Raw genomic sequence first — 20,946 nt, 5'->3', positions numbered from 1 at the left:
TCAATCCCATTATTCGTTGGTAAAAGAGTAGTATCCCAAGAGTTGGCGGTGGATGGTGTTGACTAGCTGCCTTCCCTCTAGTCTTACACTGCTAAATTAGGGACGGCTAGCGCAGATAGCCCTCGAGTAGCTTTGCGCAAAATTAAAAAAACAAACTAAACGAGCTTTCAAGATTATGTTAAATACCTTATATTAACTATCAGGAGTGTTGGTTGCAGAAAAATTCTTAGCCTAATACGCTATTTCAAATTATATTTTACCTTCCAGCCGTTTTATCTGTTGTTTCTGGATCGGTGAGATATCCGTTGACTTATCGTACTTTTTCCTCCTACAAAGGTTTTTCGATTCCATTATTATATTTAATTATTGAACGTTGTACTGACAAATCAATGTGACACCTAAAGAGAAATGATGGCGACAATATTGAGTAAAAGTCTGAGAAAAGTTCTGAACTTTTTGTACAGACAGTGATGATTAATGAATTAAAATCTTAGCGTCATAACCACGTAACAGTTCACGTGATCCCGGAAGAATGCAGGAAAAGAAGTGTGGGAATTTGAGCACTCAATTGCACACGCGTGCATTGCAGTATTTATCAGTCTTCATCGTGGTAACTTTGTACAGTATTTTATTAATGGTATTTAGTGTCCAGAGCAGATATTCATAAAATTATAAATCCAGATTATCCAAAAGTATCTAACATTAAAGAAATATTACTATGTTCTTGGGAAGATACTATCAAATTACAGTTGGAAGTTAAATAGAAGAACGTCCGAAGTTTACTCTTGCTGATGTTCACTGTCACAGCTTCGGAAACTTACAGTTGTAAAACAGGAAACAAAAAAAAAAAAAAAATCATATGTCATACTCTGGTGGAACAGCGGTAGATGTACAGACTTTCCACGCTAAAATCCGGTTTCGATTCCCCTCAATGGAACCAGCAGATACCCAACGTAGTTTTGCTCTACGTTAAGCCAACAACAAATAAATTTATTTCCTTCTCAAGCAATTAATGCACAAGATTTTCGATAGTGAAAGTTACGTCAATGTACAATTGTAAGGTTAATCATAAAAAGTACACACGCATATTCACTGCTGGTCAAAATCTTAAGGCTAATGAACAAAAAAAAAAAATATGCACTTTGAGTTGTTAGACTCAACCACTTATTTGAATAGAGCTTCGAAAGACGAAAATAAGAAAAGGGAAAATAAAAAAAAAACTTCTTTAGCATTTAATAGGGAAAATGTGAACACGGGATTGACCGTAACGTTATAACGCTCCTATGGTTGAAAGGACGGGCATGTTTCTTGTGACGGGGATTCGAACCAACGACACTCAGAATACGAGTTGAGCGCCCTACCCACCTGGCAATGGTGGGCCCTGTATATCAATGGTAACACATTAAGCTATTATTTAACACATCACATCAGTTTTAAGCAATAGAGAATGGAGGTGATGGTCATAAGATGGGAACCGTCAAATTAGTTATGGATTTCAAGTGCATGACATGTTTTGTAGAATTTCTATTCGAAGAAACCTTATGATCATATTCGTAATTTTTGTATATATATGTAATATAATAGTATATCTAATATTTGAAGTTTTAATAAATGTATCTGTGTATGTCAAACTTGAAAAAATCTGTTATTTTACTTACATATATTAATGATCGCTGCTTAAAACATATCGGACTATGATAAAACATAAGTTTTATATAACAAGTACAAATTAAGGTTTGTATTAGATGTTCAAAGATATTTGTTAGAGCCTGATTGGTGAAGTGTAATTTATCATAAAAGACTAAATTAGACACATAATTATTTTATATTTGGCTTTTAGTCTGAAGAGAGTAGAATTAAGGTACTTTTCGTTTCCGAATTAATCCCCGAAGAAGATTCAAAGTTATAATTTCCAAAAATTTATAGATCAATTCTCTTATAACTTTGATTGATTGTTATATATTAATCACAGTTAATCGTACTGAGTAATGAGGGTAAGAAATCTTTGTTGTAAAATACGATGAACGTAGTGACATGAAACAATTGTTCCACAACTTTCATTTATGAGCTGCATAAAACCTTGATACTGAATTGAAAGAAACAAGTAATAGTATTGACATAATGTGCAAAGGTTATATGAAAACTAGTTTAAGTGAGACAATCCAGTATTTTAAAAACTAAGATATATTTACGTAAATAGTATATTAGTGTGTCTTGACGTTTTGTTAACACTCCTACGAAAAGACGTTTCTAGTCCTGATTTCTCCAAGCCCGTTCCCCTAGCTGTGGTTTTGCTAGATAGCAGATAGGGACAGTGGGAATCTCGTTAATCCATTCATTAATGGATTTAAATGGCAATTTCATTTAAATACAAAATTATTAGCCTAATATTAATAACCTTTCAAGTTGCTCTGGGGCCTATTAGGCCCCACTTTTCGTAGGAGTGTTAATAAATGTTTCATCTGTATGATATTTGTAAAGTCTGAGATTTTACTTAGTTTTGTAAATAAATGTTTTAGTATGTGTGACAACAGTCTTATTTAAACATTATGATTTTACTTACATGCACTGATGATAACATATATAAATAGAAATTTGAATAAGATAGTTAAACATTTTTTAAAGTGTAGATAATCAGTTTATGGAGTATAATAGAAAGTATACAAGAATTACACATCAATTGAAAGATACATATTGAAACATGTCCTGTCAAATATTCAGTAATAGAATGTCAAAAATAAACATTTATTGTTTTGAATCATTATGTAAAGTGAAAGAATCAATAGGCCATGTTTACTGTCTTAAATTTAGTGGCATAGTGGTATGTTTCGAGACTTACACTGCCAGAAATCAGGTTTCGATGGTATAGCTTTCTACAACAACATTTAAATTCAGTGATATACAAAAGCTGATGATCACTTGCTAAGTTAAAGTATGGTGAGCTTTAAATTTATAGTTTACTATTTTTAAATTTATGCAGAAAATATACAATTAAGTAGAATTTTGACAATTTATTTTGAATGTTAGGTATAATGTAAATACATTTATGAGACTTACAACTTACATCCTAGTGATGAATTTACAATCATACATAGTAACATATACAATACATTCTGTCCCATGAATTTCGAATTATATTAGACCCTCTTTTAATAAGAGGTGGAAATACCTTCAACTGTCTGATTCACCACCACACACCGCCAACTCTTGAGCTACTCTTTTACTAATGAATAGTGAGATTGACCGTCACATTATAACGCCCCTACGGCTGAAAGGGCTAGCATGTTTGGAGTGAGGGGGATTGGAAGTCGCGAGCCTCGGATTACGAGTCAAGTGCCTTAACCACCTAGCAATGACGGGCCTGAGTTAAAGTGTCCCCACCACTTGGTAAATATATGCACTGACCTTTTTATCACTTTAGTTCACTCTTAATGGCTCTAGATAGAAGTGTAAAAAACACCTATAGTAATTTGTTTAATATTAAAAATGTAAATATCTACAGAGAGGTAAGAATAAGTTTTCTCTAATATTAATGTTTAAAAATAACGATTTTATATTTATAGATCGTTTAAAACTAAACTTTAGTGTAACAATTACATAGATAAACATATAAAGCTAAACATGAAATTATTGCATATTATTTAGTGATTTAAATTAGCATTCTTTTTAAGATGAATAGATGCTATGTAAGATACCAGTTAGATAAATCAATTAATGATTAGAATTTTACATAATAAAAGATCAGGAAGTGTAAACTGTGTGTTATGCAGATTAAACATAGACACAAAACTATGACAAGTATATTAAATGTATACTAAATCAATATTTCACAATAAATAATTGACTATACTAACTGTTCTCTTTATAATTTTAGAAATAAAACATCGGGTATTATTACTTTTTAAAATGTATAATATGTCAATTAGAAAAGTTTAAACTATAAAACTAATCAAATATTGAAGTGTTAATATATATGTGTATATATATATAAAAGGGATTATGGTACAATATTTCCCTTATTCAAATAATGGCTAGCTTAATATACTATGTGTAACAGAAACTAACAGATGCAATACACTATGTCATAATAATTGTCTCGTTCAAATAGTAATGAAGTAGTTTTATTTTTAAGACAAATAACTGAATACAGACATTGATGATGTAATTGCATGTTGGGACGTCATCACTCTCTGGTGGTTCACTCACAAACTCTCTGCGATTATGACCTTATCATCCTTCTCCCCTCTTCTATTAAAACGCCCTCTGGTATCACTTCATAGAACTATAACGCATATCGCTTTGCTTTCTGGCAGTAGACAAATTATTTCATCAAGTGTTGTGGCGGCAGACAACCTCTACTTGCCAAGTACTGCGCTAAATATTCACGGGTAAGAAAACTAGATATTTAGAGTCGTGAATCGGCAGGCTTTCCATTGAATCATTATGGGGAGCTGTATTTTAAAAAAAGTTTTGTTCATCTAATTTTTCAAACTATTTAAATAATTTAAAACTCATCGATAATGACTTGATCAGGTTTCACTATATCCATGGTCTTAACTATAAACATTTTATATCTTTATAAGTGGGGGACAGTATAATTGAGACTAGTATAACGTTTCATGCTCATTGTTAATTGTTTCGAAAGTTAAATAACCTATGATAAATATTTGGAGCTCAATTTTAAAAGTCAAATTCATGCTATGAAACAATGTTTATGCAGACTGTTTCGTTGAAAATAATACGCTTATTGTACGTACCTGCTTGGTTAGGCTTTTAAAATTATTGAATAAGCAATGAAAAAACACACGTTAAAACAGAGAAATGCCTAAAACGTGCATGATTTGTTACAGTTATTTCTCTATAACTAAGTAATATAGTTTTGACCTACTTTGCGATACACTTCTCAAACTTGTTGCAAGTGTTTTGTCATTATTCCGTCCTTAATATTAGGTTACAGTCATGGGGGTCGCCTTTATCATCAATAGCAAGAATGAATGCAGTTTCAGGCGTATGTTCTTGTAATACTACGAACAAACCACGACGGATATTTCAACAAACAAACAATTACATTGGGGAAAATTTTGTCAAGTCAAGTTACAAAAATCTATACGTAGCCTAACTTCCTCAGGACATAATTGTTTAGACATGTAAAGAAATAACAGTATTGCCTCTCTTAGATTTTGGGTTGTGTTCTTTAAATTTATTCAGGGATCTAATAAAGTCTAACACATTATTATAAATTTTTCCAATATTCTTATAAAAGTATGAAGACCGACATTCATTCATTAACGAGTCAATGGTGTCTAGTAGGTACAAGATGAACGTTATCCATGTTGGGAGTAATTTTATAATAATCTACAAAAACGTGTCTTTGATGGTAAATAGGTGTACAAAGTCTATCGGTACAGCAGTGTCTATTTTCAATAACAAAACGAAAAATAATTCAAGAACCCGTATTTAATGACAGCATTGTGACATCACGCCGAGATTGTATGGGCATGTGGCCAAGGGTCCGTAAAGTGTATACAGGTAGTCGAATAATCAGTGACATAGTTTCCCTCATATATTATGATAGTCAACTTCAAATTCTTCTTTTAGTCAAAAAGTCACAAAAATTATGTTCAGTCTGTGCTAAATGAAACTGACTGCTTTTTTTAGTTACAGGAAGATCTAAATGCATAACAGTAAGATTGGTATTATTTCGGTAAAACTCTTATTTTCTACTGATAAATTACTGCATGTTTCTAATGAAGAAAAGTATAACAGTATCTGGACTGCACACACTTTGTAAAGCCACAGCTGTCCAATACTATATCTCGTTGGATTTGCTAGAAGTGTAACAGCCTCAGCTAAAACAATATTTAAACTAGTCATTAAAGTTACATTATTTATTACAGTACTTAACTTTATGTATTACTTTCCTAGTTAACGAGTCCTACACTGATGACAGCGTATCTACACTGAGACTTGTATTAGAAGGTTAAACATATTTATAGAAATGTGGATAATCAATACCTGGAATCTAGTAGAAGGTATAGAGAAACTGAACACCAATTGAAATGTGTATATTGAATATGTCAATAATACACATTTGATGTTTTGTATCGTTATGTAAAGACAAGTTCCTCAATAGCATAGCTATATGTCTGCAGACTCACATAGCTAAAAACCTGGTTTAGACACTCCTGATAGACAAAGCAAAGATAATACATTTTGTAGCTTTGTGCTAAATTCTAAACAAACAATACCTAAAGTGAAATAAATAATAAATGATGTTTACTTACATTTAACTTCAGTATGGTACAAAAGCTGCTGATCACTTGTTAAGTTGAAGTGCGGTAAAAACTAAATTTATAATTAATTATTTTAAATATCTTATTACATATTAAATTTGAACAATTCATTTTCAATATTAATCTGAATATATGTATGAAACGTGTATCTTAGTTTTTAATGTATAACAATACTTTGTGACATATACAATACATTATAACAGACTTGATCAACTTCAGGTTACATAAAATTTTCTTTTTTCTCATATTGAACTATGAATTCTGTTAGCACCATCTCTTAGTAATAGCTCGCCATACTATCAGCTGTGATCAGTCGCATTAAATATCAAATAGGTTTAAAGAGTCCACAACATTTGATTTTGTATGTGTTAAACTTTCTATAATTTGCATTTAATGTTAATGACTCTCAGACAAGTAAAAGGAACATATGTGTATATGTAGTAGTTTGTTAAATGTTTAAAATAAAAAAATACTTATAAAAAGATGAGAATAAAGGTTTGTGCAATAGTAATTGTTAAAAATAACTATTTACTTGGATTTATTTAAACAAAACTTCAGTGAAGCAATTATATAGACTGACTTATAAAACTAAGCTTGAAATTATTGTATACAGTTTAGAGATTAAATAAGCTTCTTTTTAGAAGAAGTACATGTTACACAATATATTAATTATAAAAACGAATTTTGATAAGTGTTTTGGGTATAAAACATTGGTATGTTATACAAACTAAATATAGAAACGAAACAATAATAAGTACTTTGAATATACACTAAACCTATTCTTAAAAATTACAATTAAATATGTTAAAATATTGATTCAATATTTATTCTAAAAATGAAACATTGTATGTAAAAAAAATTCAAGTGTTATAATATAGCAACTAGAAAACTGAAGATTATAAAAGTAACGAAACAGTGAAGTGTTTATATATATATACAAGGGGCTATGTTATAATATTTATAGTGTTTAAATAACAAATAAATCAAGATACCGCGTATGACAAAAACTGATATGTGTATATATATATATATGAAATACATTATGTTGCATAGTTGTTTCATTAGAATAATGGTTTTAGTTGTATTCAATACTTTTACGCACATGCACATTAATTATTAACTGTAAATACAATCAGCCGTATTGTCTCGTTGAAATATTAGTTTTACTTTTAGGACATGAATCAAATTATAAATTTTGATGACGTAATTAAGTGTTGATCTGTATTACCTTCTGGTGGCTCACATCTCAACTATTTGTGCTGATGACCCTATCAGCCTGCCTCTAGGAACACGTCCTCTGGTGCCACTTTTTAAAACTATACTTTCTAACGTTGCGTCCTCTCTGTCTTTTTGTATAACTATGACCCCTAGAAATGCGATCTCTGTCAGTAGAAAATTTCCGTCGTGGTAGACATATTTTGCTTGTCAAATATTCCAGCAACAGGAGAATTTCCATTTATCAAATGTTGCCCTAACTACTTCCCTGGTAGATAGAACACAGATAGCCCATCGTGTAAGTTTGTGCTTTAAACCAAGTAATACAACTGAAAATTTATATCTACTATCACTTGAAATAACATTGCTTATATAATTTTTCATCAAAATAAGAAGACAGAGTGTTAAATTAGTCTATTACAAACAAATAACCAGATAGAAATAAAGGTAAAAACTATTTGAGATGAAAAAAATAGCATAGGATCTGAAGGAGTGTTAAAACTTTCTTTATCTCAGAGATCACTAGATTTAAATACTTCATGTGCTTTTTTAATTTTCATGAATCAGCATTAGAACTATATAAGTACACATTTGTTTTTTATACTTCCATGCATGTAATTAGATTATCTTTTCAACCTGTTAAGAATGCCTTTGAATTAAACCGATACGTGAGATAGAAACCATTCTCATGTTCATGGAAGGTATCGAAATAATAAAATATTCTCAAAAATGATAAAAATCTTCTCTCTATTAGCTTGAACTATAATGACTAAGAATATTTTGTTTGTTTGTTTTTAATTTCGGGCAAAGCTACATGAGGGTTATCTACGTTAGTCATCCCTAATTTAGCAGTGTAGGACTAGATGGAAGGCAACTTGTCATCATCACCCACCGCCAGAGAATAGTTTGATTGTGGCATATGAATTTTCAATGGATAAATAACAAAGGCCTGCGATGGTTTTATTGTTTTCAAATTTTACTTTATCTACAGTAATTGTAATACGCTGAATTCGAAAATGACATTCATTATTTCCATCGCGTACAGATTTTTGTTTCATAAAATATCATATGCACATTGAAATCGGGTCACATATTGTTATGCTTAAAATGCGGACATTAACTGGCCAATATCAATCATGACGTGAGAGCCTTACCGTTCGCTCAAAAACCCAAATTTAGCAATAAAAAAACCGTTATTTGTGGTAAAAGAAAAATTATTTTGATCCAAATAAGAGATTTTTCTCTTACAAATTTGTAAAACTCCTTACGTGATAGAAGAACCATGAATATTATTTTCGAACCAGCACAGGTGAAATATGAAAAATCCTTCATTAAAAGCAAAATAACTTTTATAAAGTTTAAATTAACAGGACTACGTAATTTAGAAAATTTTAGAAAGGAAGAACTCGGAACGAACTTGATTGTCATTGCTTCTTTCAGGTGGATTAATAACAAAGACAGCGAACCAAGTAAGCACGTCAGTTCTAATCTGACGACATTATACACAAAACGAAGTTCAGTCACGTAAAAACCTGATATCCTATTTTACAGTGATCTCGAAAAACAATTTAGGTGTCGAGGGATACCCATGGATGAATATTACTCACACTTACAGAATTCTCACTTAATAGATAGAAGTCAAAAGTAAGATGAACCTGAATATATTGAAGACAACTCCTTCTAATTGACAATAAATACATTAAAGTATAATTTATTCTACATTATTTATATATACAATGATTTATCATTTTAATATCAATATTTTTAAATACATATTTATTTATGTCAACATTGTAGCTATTAGTTTTAATATTCAACGAAACCTGTCTTGATATAATAACAAATATAAATAATTTTTCTTTTTTTATAGCCCTCCAGTGGCCCAGGGATTTTTCTGCAGAATTACGACACAAAAAGCGTGTTTTGATACTCGTGATGGGCAGATCCCAAATAGCTACAGCCTTATGCTTGTTTGTTTGTTTGTTTTGAATTTCGCGCAAAGCTACTCAAGGGCTAGCCGTCCCTAATTTAGCAGTGTAAGACAAGAGGGAAGGCAGCTAGTCATCACCACCAAGGGTGTTCTTTTATTTTCCTGAAACTGCTTTTTTCAACCAAGAATGTTAGGCTTAAAAACATCCATTTTCCAGAGCTAATGGATGTTGGTACCAACACGTTCTTTCTTTTTATGATCCAGTGACGTCATAATATTTACTGAGCATGTTTGTTTGTTTGTTTTTTGAATTTCGCACAAAGCTACTCGAGGGCTCTCTGTGCTAGCCGTCCCTAATTTACCAGTGTAAGACTAGAGGGAAGGCAGCTAGTCATCACCACCCACCGCCAACTCTTGGGCTACTCTTTTACCAATGAATAGTGGGATTGACCGTCACTTATAACGCCCTCACGGCTGAAATGGCGAGCATATTTGGCGTGACGAGGATGCGAACCCGCGACACTCAGATCACGAGTCGCACGCCTTAATACGGTTGGCCATGCCGGGCCTACTAAGCGTGCGAGTTATATCTAAAATCATTATTGCGCAAGAATCTAAGGAGCAAGGTAGACAGTGAGTTCAAGGTTCTTTATTAAAATGTATGTGGAAGTATTATGGTGTTGGATACAATGTCACTTGAATCAAATTCATTTTGAAATGGAATAGCAAATATGATAGTTTTTTTTAATATTTTTTTCACACATGATTCGTCATATGAACTGAAATAGACTGAAACATGGAATTCGATGTTGTTAGACTTGTGCAAAAATTCCTTATTGCATTACTGAATAATGTAGGGTCTTCTACTTACAGACATTATGTAGTCAAGTATTACTAATTATATAGACCCCAAAAAAGTAAATTTTACTACAGTTTAAAAATGAAGTTTTATTGATTCGTTAGAGTATAATGTTTCAATTCTTCTGAAAGCTTTTGTAACACTCATAAAAGGATATTTTGTTTCGGAAAGCACAGTACCTTATTATAGAACCATCAGTTGAGGCTGTCATTATTGTGAACAAAAATTTCACTTGGCACATGCCATCATCCTTTAGTTTTATTACATTATTTTACGTTAATCGCAAAGATTCTATGGATATGTATTATTGAGCAATATTTAATAATGTGTGTCTATTTCACAAGAGTAGATTTATTATTCGTAAACATACATTTTTTCGCATGTAATTTAGAACAACTGTTTGTTTTAAAGAATATTCAATTCATATCGACACTTAAAAACGCAAATGGTTGACTGGCTTTCTACCTGATTTACAACACAGTGTACTGTATAAAAATCTATAGGCTTTTCATCTGGAACTTAATCAGCATATTTTCATATGAAATAATTTGAACGCCCGTTTCATTATCTAGCTGCTTGTGATAGCTAACAATGGAATGACTGTGTCGTTTTAGCAGCTTGTGCAGATGTGACTTGTGTCACTTTCCTGGAAAGAAATCCTTCTTAAACATGTTGCCTGAGACACTTAGATGACCTTTGTTTCTGACCTTTGTGCTCGTGTATCCTAACCTGTAACAAGACGTTGAACTTTGCATAGATAGAACAAGACTTGTTTCAGGTTTTTTGTGTTTGATGATCCTGCTTTCTCTTGCGGATCCATATCTTTTTGTTTCCAAATGTCAGATAATTCTGTCTTTAATTTTTAATCCACATGTTTATGTTATGATCTAAGTGAACTAATATATTGCATTGAGAAGCTCTGTTGTATACCCTTCCTACAAAAAGATAAGTTGTGTAGAATTCCGCTAACTGCGAAACGTCAAACAATAGTTTAATGTAGTTCTAGTGCGTCCCGTTCCTGGCCCAGCATGGCCACGTGTGTTAAGGCGTTCGACTCGTAATCCGAGGGTCGCGGGTTCGAATCTCTGTAGCACCAAACATGCTCGCTCTTTCAGCCGTGGGGGCGTTATAATGTACGGTCAATCCCACTATTCGTTGGTAAAAAAGTAGCCCAAGAGTTGGCGGTGGGTGGTGATGATTGGCTGCCTTCCCTCTAGTCTTACACTGCTAAATTAGGGACGCAGATAGCTCTCGAGTAGCTTTGCGCGAAATTCACAACAAGCATTCCGTTCCACCGACTTGCTTATTTACGTATTCAAAATCGTTTAACCCCGTCCGAGTTTGAAGACATGTTTTCCACAATTAATTCAGGCAAACCATTTCTCTATGTATTTTTAAATATTATCTGCCCGTATTTATCATGTTATTACACATTAGCTATTAAAAATGAAATAAAATGCCTATCTTTTACGAACTAATTTTCATTAAAAGAATAAAAAAATAATATAACAAAAATATGTTAGTTTTAAGACCTGTACGTAATATTTAAGTCTTTTATATATGTAGCAAAACAACTAAGCGGCTTGCGGGTATAGTCCTCTTTGTACGTTTGCTCGAAATTAAAAAACAAAAAAAAACAAACAACGAAACTAAAATGAAGCGTTTTTGCACAGCGGTTAGAAATGTTTTTTTAAAGGTTTGGTTTCCTCAACTGAAACTAAATTACAATAAAATACATTATTAACACGATAAAATATCATTTGTTTGAAGAAACAGCAATTAACAATTTGTTTTCTTAGAGTTCATCGTTTGACTATCTTTTGTGTACATTTTCCAGTTCGTTTGTTTGCTTTTGTAAAATACATTGTCGTTACTATAAATTTCAAACACGATTTTCAAATCAAGAATGAAGCCAAAAGGGAAGTACCTTGGCCATATAAGAACGAGATACGCAGTCAAAAAGGAATCTTTTTTATTTATGTTTGAGATACTCAACATTATATTTTCGTGGTTATGCTTCAGTGATTCAACTGATTGAAGAATACTTTAAAGTTTTATTTAAAAAACAACAACAAAGAAACGGCAGTACTGTGAGTAACTCAAGCTCTCTTTCTATTTATTTAGTTTCTATAAAATGTTATCTAAGTTTTCTACTTTTCTCTTTGTTTTTCAGAAACCTTTGAAAGCTGTGTAATGTTTCCTTTTTCTCCATTGTAATTATATGTAAAAGGTAATTACAATGGAGAAAAAGGAAACATTACACAGCTTTCAAAAGTTTCTGAAAAACTTAACGAAAAAACAAATAAATAAATTTATTAAACTTAACATTTTATATATATTAGTATACCAACCGATATTACTAGTGTTAGCAGCTAGTTGAGTCTGTATGATGTTTATGCTTATCATAACGATTGCTAGAAAGTGTCTTGGATTTTGGTGTGATATATAAATATTCTATACTTACCAGAAACACTAGCATTAGCATCTAATTGGGCCTGTATGATGTTTAAACTTTGAGTTATGATTGCTGGAAGTGTCTTGGCTCTCAGTAAAGGTGGTTTTTTCTTCTGCGTAGGTTTCTCGTTCACATGACTGATTTGAATGAGAAAATAAATGTTATTAAAATCTATTGAATAAATACAGATAAAAGGAACAAATATTTTCTTGAATAACACAATAAAAAACATTTTGTATCTGAGTCCCATTCACAGTTTCAAATATACACTATATGGTTTGACGCATCACACAAAAAGCGCCCCTAGTAGTACAGCGGAATGTTTGCTGACTTACACTGCTAGAGACCGGGTTTCGATACCACAGTGATGGGCAGAGCATATATACACCATTGTGTATCTATGTGCTTAATTTCAAATAAACAAACAATCTTCAGAAGTATAATTATCCTGAGCATTACACTATTTATGTCTTCTATACAACCAAGTAATACATGTTTGTTGCAAAATATCCATCATCTGCTCTCATTCTGTTCCGTTAATTCCACCATGTTATTATTATCTTATTTATATTTAACGGTCTCTGATGATTTACGAATAATTCTGGTGCCGTCGTTTGTAGGCTGAGCTAATAAACGAATTTTTATCTAACTATATCATGTAATCGCGTTTGACTAAAAATAAAATATGGATCCTCTATTTTCACATTTCGTTTATATTGATTTACTTTATAGTTTAAATCAGTTCTTTCTTGTATATGTATATGTTTCAATGTTCAAAAATTATTTTGTAAAAAAGCTGTTTCTTTCATTATATTCTCTGTACCCATAATTTTGTTTAATAATTTATTAAAATTACCTTATTGGTAATTGATATCGTAAAAAAATTGTTTATAAGATTTGTTTCATACATTTCTTTTCTGTTTTAAGGCTTTTACCCTTCAGTGGCACAGCGAAACATTGTATGTTTGTGGGCTTACAACGCTAAAGTGTGGGTTTCGATACCCAAAGTAGGCAGATCACAGATATCCCTTTGTGCAGCTTTGTGTTTAACTACCAATAAACAGTTTCACCAGTGATATCTGAATAAAGACTTCTATCAACTGCTACATATTTCAGCTATAGTATTTTTTTCTAGTTATTGTTCAGACTACAGATTTATAGCTAAATTTCCATAAAAGCATCGTCTGTTATTTGAAAATGCTAATATTATTAAAGCAGAAAAACAGTATAGTCTAGATTTCTTTATAAATATAAAAACACATAAATCACAGAGAAGAAAATAGAACTAACACTGAATACTGTCTCAAGCTACTTTAACAAAGAACTATATTCAGTCAGGTTTCAAGTTATACATGCATATACGAAGTCTTGAGAGATTACGTTTACAAAAAATTTGAAAAATATATATGGTACACAAACTATGTTAACATTAAGATTAAAGAACAGTAAGAAATTTGCTTGTCTAGACTGAAGTGACATTTTTATAGAGATTGCTTAACTTATATCTTTATAATCTGATACATTACATTAATTTAACTAATAAAAGATGTTTATTTAACTGATAAAAACTCGAAACGGAATTTATCTGCAATATTGTGATTTAAATTCACAGTTATACAACAGATGGCGCTATGCAAGTTAGCAAAAATAAATTAGACGTAAATTCGATTGTTTTCTTGACAAATAGGTTAAAACAAATTATCTATATAGATAGATATAAATTCAATAACTAGTAAACAAAACTGCAAATAAATTTTTGCTTTTTTCTTGTATAACTGACCATTCTGTACACGCAAACGCAGTACAAGTTAACATTTACAAATTAAACTTTAATTCTATTTTCTGTACGCATGTTTAAAATAATTTTAATCGAGTAGTGTGACTTGTATAACACTATTTTATTTTATTTATGATGTTAAATAATACATATTTATTTGTAATATGAATAAATATTTCAGAGAAACAAACATATCTCAGAGACTTCTTTTCTCATATATTTATGTTTTAACAATAGCAGTTCTCCCCTTAAAGAAATATTTAAAGTTTGTTTACAATTTCGCGCAAAGCTACACGAAGACTATCTGCGCTAGCCTTCTCTAATTTAACAGTGTAAGACTAGAGGGAAAACAGCTAGTCATCACCACCTACCGCTAACTCTTGAGCTACTCTTTTATCAACGAATAGTGAGATTGAGCGTATCATTATAACGCACCCACGGCTGAAAGGATGAGAATGTTTGGTGAAGGGAGGATTCGAGGCCGTGACTCTCAGATAACGAGTCGAGTGCCTTAACCAACTGGCCATGTTGGGCCTTATTTTAAAGTAATCCTCTCTGAGATGATTTGCCTTGTACCTTTTGTTATTTATGATGATAATAAAATAGAGCTTAATAGTATTTCATTTTAATCTTAATAATTACAAACCTCATAACGCGTTTGTTTTGAATTTCACGCAAAACTACACGAGGGGTTCTGCGCTAGTCCTTAATTTAACAGTGTAAAACTACAGGAAAGGCAGCTAGTAATCACCACCCATCGTTAACTCATGGGCTAATCTTTTACACCAATGAATAGTGAGATTGACCGTCATATTATAACGCCCCCACGCTTTAAAAAAAAGTTTGTTTGATATGACATGGATTCTAACCCGTAACCTCAGATTACGAGTCGAGTGCCCTTACTACCTGGCCATGCCGGGCCAACTACGAAGAAATTTTGTTTCTCGTAATTTTGTTTATATTTCCTCTTCCTAAACTTTTATGATGAAAAATATTGAATACTGATGTTACTTGCAATAAATTATAATAAAATTAGCGATTAAACAAATGTTAAAGAACATGCATTTGTTATAACAGGTATGACTAACTGATCTGGAAAATAATTTATGTTGTTTTTCATGAAAATGCATTCACTGCATTCTTTATTGTATATCCAAACATTTGATGAATACGTCTCAATCATGCAGAATATATTTGTTACATTTACAAAGTAACTGTAGAACAAATAATGGCGAATAAAAAACGTTACTCAGAAAAATACATATATATACTTTCATGTCATTTATTAGGTGTTCATATTTTGTTCACATCTCTTGAAGGATTTCATCTTATGGACGAAGCTTTAATTCTTAATAAACGCAAAAATATCATAGGTTAACGCAATATAGCAGACAGGGATATTTTTAGAAAGAACACTAATATAACCCTCAAAAATTCGGTTAATGCTTTATAGCATAGATAGATAGCACAATAATTGATTTACTGTTTGGTTACTTGGAGTTTAATGGTGCAAATCAACCAGGATATCTGCGCTAAACAAAAGCTATTAATTCTGCCTAAAGTGATAAAAGTAAAATAAAACATCCTGAAGAATACAAAACAAATCACAAATTAATTTTTTCCCGGAAATAAAGACAAAAATTAAATAGAATTGAATAGATCAATAGCTCTTAAAAATCTAAACGGTGAATCTGGATAGTGTCATCGCTGCCAATGACAATGTCCAACATCAAAGACAAACCTCGAGACAAAGCATGTCTACAATGTTGCCGTCGTGGTAAAAATAGCATGGTATAAGTTAAAATGTGGGCAATTATAAACTGAGAATTAGAAAGGAAGCACATAGGCAGATCTATCTCTTGTAAACGAAACCGATGAGTTTTGAATTTGTGGGCAATGAAGTCTATACGAGATAACTTTCTGTTTTAGATTATTATAAATACTAGATGACCAAACAAGGACAGTATGCTTTACTTAGAAAAGTTGCTTATGAAGTTTCTCACTTCAAAGTATTGTCAATCGACGTGAAGCCTTGCGTTTATGACAGATTTGAAGTTGATGTAATGAGCAGGCAGGAGTGTGACAAGACCAGATCAGATGGACATACCTGTTAATATCAGCTTTCTTATTTCCAAGAATACCAACATAGCCACTAGTCCAGGAAAATTGAAAAAAAAGGGTTGAACGAATATAACCTGGCAAAACCTCTCATTAAGTTATTCTAGGGTCATCAAACATCTAAAATAGTCAATATAAATAATACACTTTGTGGACAGCATATTTTTTACATGATTGGCAATTGATATTGATATAACAGCGAACACAGAAATTGTAGAAGGGATCCTGTGAGCAGATCTCAGTTAGCTAAAACTATGGCATAACCCATGGAGTCACAAATTCTAAACAAACTATAAAAATAGACAGAGAATAATAGCTTGAAAGTTGTTTAGCAGAGAGAACACCGTACCTCCAATCAGAAGTAACAACCAACCTCTTCAGGTGGTTCAAAGTAAGTACCTAAGTAAGGTTGATAACAAACCATGGTGGATTGGGTTTATCATTGGACTCAGCAATATCATTCCATGTCAGAACTAACTTGTTCAACTACGTCTGAATATGAAGGCCGAATGCATGAATGGTAGATCATCTATTTCTACAAAACACATCAAAGTGAGGCATGAAATCACAATGCCAGGTAGAATGCTGTGGTAAGGATTGGTAAGGAAAGTCACAAATGTGTAAGGTGAAGTGGGTTTTATAGGACTTAATGTAGTAATTGTGGAACAGAGAGGCTTGATTGTTTTACTTGCAGATATAAAGCTCCTGTTGATATACAGGGTCCAACATCTTCAAGGTAGAATCCATGATCATTGATCCACTTTCCAGCTTTGATTGATTGAATTTGAGAGATATCTTCAGTATGGATCTATTCACTTTCTATGAAATATAAGAGAAAATGTTTAATGTCCGTGTAAACTTGACAAGAAGCTGTTTAATAAGTGGAATATATGTGTCAATTTTCGTCTCAAGAAAAGCTCTAATAACTTTATCTCAGCCATCACGAAACTAATGGTACCACTTAGGCTGAGCTTTGGATCAGGGTGCATTTTACACTGTTGGTAAAAATGCCCTTAAAATGTTTTAGAATATGAGAAGGTGAAATTATTTGTTCTGGTTTACCCCATCAAACGAATGAGGACTGTTTAAAGCTGCCACATAACATGCATCACATTCAATGACTGACAGCATATCTGAAAGTCATCAACATAGAAGCTTTTTGGATTCGCAGGAAAAAGTTGTTTAATTATAGCATTGATTTTAATGCTTAAAAGTGTGTCGTTCAGTAAAATGCCTTGATAGTCTCCGAATTTCTGGGTAAAAAATGTGGACAATATCAAATCGCCAAGGACTTGGAATGATCTGTCACCTAAATATCCCAAATAAAAAAGATAAATACTTATGTAGCCCATACCAATAGAGGTCATGTAATGTTGTAAGCTTTCCCGAGATAAAGAAAGTTTGATACAAAATGCACCCTCTTGAAAAAGACTTCTAGGATCGATTTTTTATACTTGAAGCAAGTAGTCCACTGAGGAGTGTTGTCTATGGATACCATAATGAGTGGACAGGAGTAGGTTGTTTGATTCCAAAAAGTAAACTTTATAGGTACATCTACTCAAATAAGTTGAAATAATATTTCTAAATAACTTTTGAACACTGTCCAGGATTAGAAAAAAAGGGAGACAATAGCTCTATTTCAAGCATTTGTAAAATCTTGCTTCTGTCAGATTTGGTTAAAAATCAACAAAGGAATAGCAAAAGAGAAAGGAAAAGGATGGTCCATCATTTCATAATAAACATTATCTGGTCCAAATACTGTATTGTAAAGCTGAGGAAACACAATTTTTATTTAACAAGTGTGAATGGTCAATTATAATCATAGAGATTATTGATTCGTGAATAAAATAGTGACATTTCAAGTCGTAAGTTGATGACTAATAAGGCAGGGGAACAGACGGAGAGACAAAATGTTGAGCAAAGTATTCCGATGTGTGTTGTATTGCAGTATAAATAAGCAATATCCTGGCTATTTAAATGCAATATAGATCGAAAGAAGACAGGAGGAAAATTCCACACTAAACTTTCGAATCTTGTTTTAAATTACCATGAATATGGTGGTTGAGGGATACTTGAAGTAAGTTTAACACCAGGTCTTGTCAGACTTTAAGATTTGACATGCTGGACATGAGCACAAGTCTGCTTAAAGGCCATGTTGTTGTGAAAAGTGTTATTTCGCCGGAAGATATTCTAGACCTGTTTCTAAGCTTTCTGGGCCCATTGGCAGCTAGAAATCAACCAAGGACAATGGTACATGGCAATCAAGTCAAAGTTTCATGGATCATACTAATAATTGCTTGGGTGATACAATCAGTTACAGTCTCCATGTGGTTATTGATAGTGAGGATATTAATGATAAAAAGATCATTCTGTGAGAGTGATAAAAGAAAATCAATCAGTTTGCTTCAGCTTACGCCATGGAACACAAGTTGAGTGGTATCAGCTGTGATACCATTTATTCAGGATGAGGGGAAATTTGTTACTGCCTAGCTAGTTATTGTCCACCCTTAGAGTATCCAAAGTACTGGAAATGGAAATATTTCAAATTCATAATTTAGGGCTTCATCTTACAGTTCAAATAGCCTGCCTTCACAGTGGCAGGTAAACATGGGGATGTAGACGTCAAACTAGTAACATCAGTATCTGAATTACTCCATCATTTTGAATGGAGATGTGTCATATACTTGAAACTCCTTGGCTCAGGAAACCAGTGTGAGGATCTCCAACTCGGGGGTGTTACTAATGTTCCTCTGAAAAATAATTCATCTTGAAGAATTCAAAACAGCGTGAGAGCAACCTAAATAGTAACACCTCCGATGCACTTTGATTGTGGAAATAATCGTTATGTTGAGATATTAGATGTTTAGACTAAAATATCCCCAGAACATAATTTCTTGACCGACTTTGGAGATCCAACAAACTCCTTTAATTTCTTCTGAATGATAAAGGGAAACAACCAACCTATAGGTTTGTCTTAAAACACATGCAGAACAAGGTGCACGAATGTAAGGAGATGGTAACTGAGGATCAGAGTCTTCCATTTCTGGTTGTTTTCCAATGATAGTTTTTATTTTAATTTTATTTTTATATTTTGATTATCTCACAACAAAAAGAAAAGATTCATTACCAATTGACCCTAACTATCATGGAGACCTACAATGGAATATATCACACTGCCAAATAGAACAGTCCAACTACATCATGGTTTCACGGGTACCATGCCCAAATATCAGCACCAGACATAATCTCCACAATGCCCATTAAGAACGTATGATATCAGCATCTGATTGCTAGTAGTTCCATAAAACTACATGATTGACGGAGGTGTAGATGGTAGGTGCTTGGATCCCTTGGAGGTTCTCTTAAATAGTACCGAATTCTCATCAAGAGGAGCGCTAGAACCTACCTTCTGAAAATTGGGTTAACGGTGAGAAGAACAAAGAAATAAGTCTAGAAAGCATAATGAAATAACTGCTGAAGATTGTATAGCATAAAGGAACAATTCCTAAATATCTCATCCAATTATATTACAAAAAAAAATAAGTGCTAAACGTTTTAACGTACTACGAAATGAAAACATTGATTTTTCATCTTTACTTACTCTGATTCTTGCTTTTAGCTCAATTTTCCCTTAAGGATTTTGCCATGTGGTGTTCAAAGCAAGTTTCTATAACTTTACCAAAATCAAAGTAACTCAATACATTTATGTAAAGTTTCTTGTATTAACCATTTTTCCATTATATCTTCCTGAATATGTTCAAGGCATACAGATACGCTTAGTATAAGGTGTTCGGAACGTCACTGTGCACTTGTATATTCATTAACAAACATGTTTCAATATAGAATACAGGATGTAAATATAAATGACAATTATAAACAATATTGAAAGTGACCCCCGTTGGCATCAATACAGGCTCGGATCCTTCTTATTTTGTTTCTAAGCACCGCTATCAGTTGCTGGCTTGAAATAGATTGAATAAAATATGATTACAAAACTGCACAATGACTTTCCGAACACCCTGTACAATATTTTCATGCAGTTGTTAAAAAACATTTTTTTTTGACGGGTATGGTGTACATTGTGCAATTTTGCTTTGGTGATGTAAATTGTTAAACTTGCTATTTATCCACTAGTTTGTTTTATTTAATAACGTAGGGCTATTTACGCTGTGTTTACGTCCAGTATTGAGCTTTATTCGAACCACCAGGGGAGTCACCCATTAAGGAAGAGTTTTACGTATTTACCCAGAAACATATTGTTTAAGTTTTTCCAAAACATTGACTAAGTATCAAAATAGT

General features: G+C 32.4%; 1 protein-coding gene across 2 annotated transcripts in view; it reads right to left on the bottom strand.

Moving 5' to 3' along the window:
- Nucleotides 1-20,946, bottom strand: part of LOC143238176 (ankyrin repeat and fibronectin type-III domain-containing protein 1-like) — a 183,321-nt gene that overhangs the window by 64,554 nt on the left and 97,821 nt on the right. The window contains exon 2 of one of the 2 annotated variants that reach the window (XM_076478166.1): nucleotides 12,762-12,889. In XM_076478166.1, the coding sequence (XP_076334281.1) occupies nucleotides 12,762-12,889 (128 nt within the window). Of the gene's footprint in view, nucleotides 1-260; nucleotides 453-12,761; nucleotides 12,890-20,946 lie in introns of those variants that run through there. The other variant, XM_076478168.1, reaches the window with a different exon arrangement.

The sequence above is a fragment of the Tachypleus tridentatus genome, chromosome 13 (assembly GCF_004210375.1).
Source record: "Tachypleus tridentatus isolate NWPU-2018 chromosome 13, ASM421037v1, whole genome shotgun sequence".
In the NCBI taxonomy this organism is placed as follows: Eukaryota; Metazoa; Arthropoda; class Merostomata; order Xiphosura; family Limulidae; genus Tachypleus; species Tachypleus tridentatus.
This window is presented reverse-complemented; position numbering and strand designations above follow the sequence as displayed.